The sequence below is a fragment of the Marmota marmota genome, unplaced genomic scaffold (genome assembly GCF_001458135.2).
Source record: "Marmota marmota marmota unplaced genomic scaffold, marMar, whole genome shotgun sequence".
Lineage (NCBI taxonomy): Eukaryota > Metazoa > Chordata > Mammalia > Rodentia > Sciuridae > Marmota > Marmota marmota.
The window spans coordinates 2,550,141-2,555,346 of NW_026000101.1; the positions used below are offsets into that span (position 1 = coordinate 2,550,141).

General features: G+C 39.7%; 1 protein-coding gene and 1 non-coding gene across 2 annotated transcripts in view; one reads left to right on the plus strand and one right to left on the minus strand.

Moving 5' to 3' along the window:
* Nucleotides 1-1,022, minus strand: part of Gng10 (G protein subunit gamma 10) — a 31,347-nt gene extending 30,325 nt beyond the window's left edge. The window contains exon 1 of the mRNA XM_048783105.1: nucleotides 822-1,022. Within this exon, the coding sequence (XP_048639062.1) occupies nucleotides 822-1,022 (201 nt within the window). The remainder of the gene's footprint in view (nucleotides 1-821) is intronic.
* A 2,976-nt stretch (nucleotides 1,023-3,998) lies between these two features.
* On the plus strand, nucleotides 3,999-4,071 carry Trnaa-ugc. The gene has a single exon. It is a non-coding gene; the product is annotated as a tRNA-Ala (tRNA).
* The last annotated feature ends 1,135 nt before the right edge of the window (nucleotides 4,072-5,206 follow it).

A 5,206-nucleotide genomic window follows, 5' to 3' on the forward strand; every position in this document is an offset into this window, starting at 1 on the left:
AACTAAAAAATAAATATTAAAAGGCATCTTTAATAAGAGAAAATAAATCTATAGGATTGGATGTGTAAACAAAAGAGGAATGCTAAAAAACAGTTCCAATAACCACTCCTCTGCACTGTTCCTATCAGGATCAAGTCAAACCCTTGCAGTTGACTCCTTATTTTTTTTTAATATTCTTTTAGTTGTCAATGGACCTTTATTATATCTATTCATTTATAAATGGTGCTGAGAATCGAACACAGTGCCTCACATGTGCTATGCAAGCACTTTACCACTGAGCTACAGCCCTAGCCTCGCAGTTGACTCTTTTTAAGGGAGAAAAAAAGGATTTTCAAAGAATGATCTCTAATGTGCAGGCTGACACCTATTTACATTTTGTCCAAATGAGTATGAAATTAGGCAAACAGTCATTTTTGAAATATGGTAAGATTTTACATGGGAAGCATAGGGAGATGAGCATTTACTAATTAGCATGATACCAAAGCAGCGGCTGGCTTCTGCCTGAGTGTGAATCACTGTATCCCACTGAAACAAAATGAAAGTCAACATTTAAAAAGAGATGTGAACCCTTAAGAAAAATTTTGATACAGAGAAGGATTTGTAAGTTGAGAAATGGTAAAATTTTTCAAAATTGATTACACGAAACTTAAGAGTATGTATTAAAATTCACAATATTAAAGAACAAATAACTAATCGGAGGCAGATACAGAAAAATATGATAAAGGATTAGTACTTTATATAAAAATCATACAAATTATTTAAAAAGTTTAAAGACACTATTTAAAATTTAAAAACAACAATCTGAATCGACTGCTGCCTACATCGCTGCCGCCATTGCTGCTGCCTCTGATTCCCCCGCTGCCAGACTGGAATGGCCTGAAGGTCTCCTTTCTGGGTGCTGCTGCCGAAGAAGAAACCAAAACTGCTATCCCAGATGCACCTGCAACGGACACTGCTGCTGACTCCCAGAGATCGCCTGGTGACGCTGCCCCCACAGCTGCAGTTTCAGCTGCTGCTGACATGCAGCCTGCTGCCAACAACCACCTCCACTACCTCTGCTACAGGGGCTTGGAGGCTTGGTTCAGGAGAGACTCCGGTTTGGTTGCACATGGCTGCACTCTTTTAGGACACCAGCCAGGGCCTGAGGCCTGGGTGCCAGCATAGAAGCCTCTGTCTGGGAACTCCAGCTAGGACTTGCAGGTCCAGTGTGGGGAGTGTCTACAGGTTTGGAGGAGCCTGGGGTCTTTCTGCTGCGAGTGCTGGTGGCCCTTATCTTGCTGCTGCATCTCGGAGTTGCTCTTTTGCATGAGTGTGTCTCTCTGCAAGTAGGAGCAGCATTGAGATCTTGAGACTGCAGCATGGCCCAGCGTGGGGTATCTGGAGCCCAGATCCGTGGGATAGAGACTGGGTTTATGAGGGCTGATCTGGGTTTGGTACAGAGCAATGTCAGTGACAGGGCTGAGAAACTGTTGAACACTAACAGAGACAGTTTGACTTTCCAGCAAGATTTATTTTATTTTTCGATTCACTGATCTCTCTAGCATATTTGGAACAGGGTGTTTTTTGTGCATCTGTGTGGAGGACAATAATATATGAATGGTATTTTGCATTTTTGTTGTATTCTTATGTCTTTAATTTTGTTTCTCTTTGTTCATACTCTTCCTCTCTCGTCTGTTTTCTTTCCAATTTTTCTCCAACCAACAGCCGGTCTCATTAGCTCCTCTTCCACTCTTCCTGTGAATTTTTACTTCTGGCTTCTCTCTTCCTCCCTCATGAATATTGTATACTGCACTGCCTCTGTTCTCTCATCCACCATTTGAGATTGTAAATCTTTTTGACAGGTATTCTGTTTGTACTGTAGATAGTTATTGAACTTGTCATTTTGGTTTAGTGCGAGAAAGCCGTGGGCAACTTGGTGGGAGCTATTGGGTTTAGGGCTGTATATTGTGTACACTGAGTACTGTTGATTTTGGTCTCACCAGTGAAGGCGAGGTGCTGGAAACCTTTGGGGACACTGTGGGTCTACAGGTTAGAATTTGTGCTGCCTTGGATCCATATTTCTGTGTGGGAAAACACACAAACAGAGTGAAAGAACCGGGGAGTGAAGCGCCCCAAACAAACCAAGATGCTTCAACAATGGAAGCCTCTGAAAACACAGTAGAGAAGGTGTCATAGAAGGAGTTCAGATTGTAAGTGGTTAGATGGATACATAAAATAAAGGATGGTGTAGAGAATGAGGTCAGGGAGGGAATACGGGAAGTGAAAGACCACTTCAATAAAGAGAGATCATGAAAAAAAACACAAGCAGAAATCCTTGAAATGAAGGAATCAGTGGACCAAATTATAAATTTGGACCACTTAGAGGACAGAGCCTCAGACAATGAAGACAGGATTTGTAATTTTGAAAGTGGAATTGAACATGCAGAGAGGATGGTGGAAAACCATGGGAAGAACATCCAGGAATTGTTGGATGGCATGAAAGGATCAAATTTTGGAGTTGTTGGAGTGGATGGAGGAGCAGAGATACAGGCCAAGGGAGTGCACCATCTTTTCAATAATATGGTAGCAGAGAATTTCCCAAACCTAGAGAATGGAATGGAAAATCAATTACAAGAGGCTAACAGGACCCCCAAATGTACAAAATTGCAGTAGACCCCCACCAAGAAACATTATAATGAGAATGACTGACACACAGAATAGAGATAAAATCTTGAAGGCTGTGAGAGAAAAAAATCAAATTATGTATAAAGGGAAGCCAATTCGGATCTCGATTGATTTCTCAACCCAGACCCTCAAAACTAGGAGGTCCTGGGGTAGTATATTTTGGTCCCTGAAAGAAAATGAATGCCAACCGAGATTAAGTTTCAGATTTAAGGATGAAACATTCCATGATAAACAAAAATTAAAGGAATTCACAACTGGAGAGCCTACACCACAGAACATTCTCAACAAAATATTCCATGAAGATGAAGTGAAAAAAAAGACGTGAAGGCCAGCAAAGGGAGGATCTATACTGGGGGAACATTCAACCCAGTGAGGGACTGGGAGGGATCAGGAACCAGGGAGGGGATCAAGATGGCGGAGAGTGCAGATCAAATCTCAGTGTAATCTTGAATGTTGGTGGCCTGGGCTTGTTGCTGGAGGACATAGACTGGCAGATCGGATTAAAGAGCAGGACCTAACGAAAGGCTGTCTTCAAGTCACTCACCTAATGAGCAGAAAGGTCCACAGGTTGAAGGTGAAAGGATGGGAAAAAACTTATCATTCATGGGGATTGCATAATCAAGCACGGGTTTCCATTCTCATTTCAGAAAAAGTAGACTTCAAACCAAAGTTAATCAAAAGAGACAAAGAAGGACATTTTATCCTTCTCAAGGGAAGTATATATAAGCAGGACATAATAATTATAAATATTTATGCCCCCAGCAATGGAGCATCATGTATATCAAACAAACCCATCTCAATTTCAAGAGTCAAATAGACCACGATACAATAATACTGTATCGTGATTTTGGCACACCTCCCTCACTACTGGACAGCTCTTCCAAACAAAGACTAAATAAGGAAACTATAGAACTGGACAATACAATCAATAATTCACACTAAACATATATAGAGAGAATATTTCATCCATCATTGAGCAAATATACTTTCTTCTCAGCAGCACACAGCTCCTTCTCTAAACAGTCCATATCTTATGCCACAAAGCAGCTCTTAATAAGTACAGAAAAACAGAGATAATACCCTTCATTCTATCAGACCACAATGGAATGAAATTAGAAATCAATGATAAAATAAAAAATAGAAGCTACTGTAACAAATGGAGACCAAATAATACACAATTGAATGATGAATGGATAGTAGATGAAATAAAAAAAAACTAGAGGTAAATGAGAACACTGATACAACATATCAAAATCTCTGGGACACTGTGAAGGCAGTACTAAGATAAAGGTTGGTTGAATTGGGTGCATTCATTAAAAGAATAAAAAGGGGCTGGGGATGTAGCTCAGTTGGTAGAGTGCTTGCCTTGCATGCACAAGGCCCTGGGTTCAATCCCCAGCACCACCAAAAAAAAAAAAGAAGAGAAAGTCAACAAATAAATGGCCTAACACTGTATCTCAAAGCCCTAGAAAAAGAAGAACAACACCAGAATCAGTTGAAGACAGGAAATAATTAAAATCAGAGCTGAAATTAATGAAATTGAAACAAAAGAAACAATTGAAAAAATTTGCAAAGCAAAAAGTTGGGTCTTTTAAAAAATAAATTAAATAGATAAACCCTTGGCCATGCTAATGAAGAGAAAAATAGAGAAAACTCAAATTTCTAAAATCCAAGATGAAGAAGGAAATATCACAAGGGACGTGTCTAAAATATAGAAGATACTTAGAAACTATTCTGAAAATTTATACTCTGATGAAATAAAAAATATCAAAGAAATCAACAAATTTCTAGAGACATATGACCTACCCAAACTGAATGAGGAAGTCATAACATGATTTAAACAGATCAATTTCAAGTAATTAAATAGAAAATGCCATCAAAAGCCTACCAATCAAGAAAAGCCCAGGGACACTGCTACATCGATGTTCACAGCAGCACAATTCACAATAGCAAGACTGTGGAATCAACCTAGATGCCCTTCAATAGATGAATGGATAAAAAAAATGTGGCATTTATACACAATGGAGTATTACTCTGCATTAAAAAATGACAAAATCATAGAATTTACAGGGAAATGGATGGCATTAGAGCAGATTATGCTAAGTGAAGCTAGCCAATCCCTAAAAAACAAATGCCAAATGTCTTCTTTGATATAAGGAGAGTAACTAAGAACAGAGTAGGGTCGAAGAGCATGAGAAGAAGATTAACATTAAACAGGGATGAGATGTGGGAGGGAAAGGGAGAGAGAAGGGAAATTGCATGGAAATGGAAGGAGACCCTCAGAGTTATACAAACGTACATACAAGAGGAAGTGAGGGGAAAGGGAAAAATAATACAAGGGGGACAAATGAATGTCAGTAGATGGGGCAGAGAGAGAAGAGGGTAGGGGAGGGGAGGGGAGGGGGGATAGTAGAGGATAGGAAAGGCAGCAGAACACAACAGACACTAGTATGGCAATATGTAAATCAATGGATGTGTAACTGATGTGATTCTGCAATCTGTATATGGGGTAAAAATGGGAGCTCATAACCCACTTGAATCA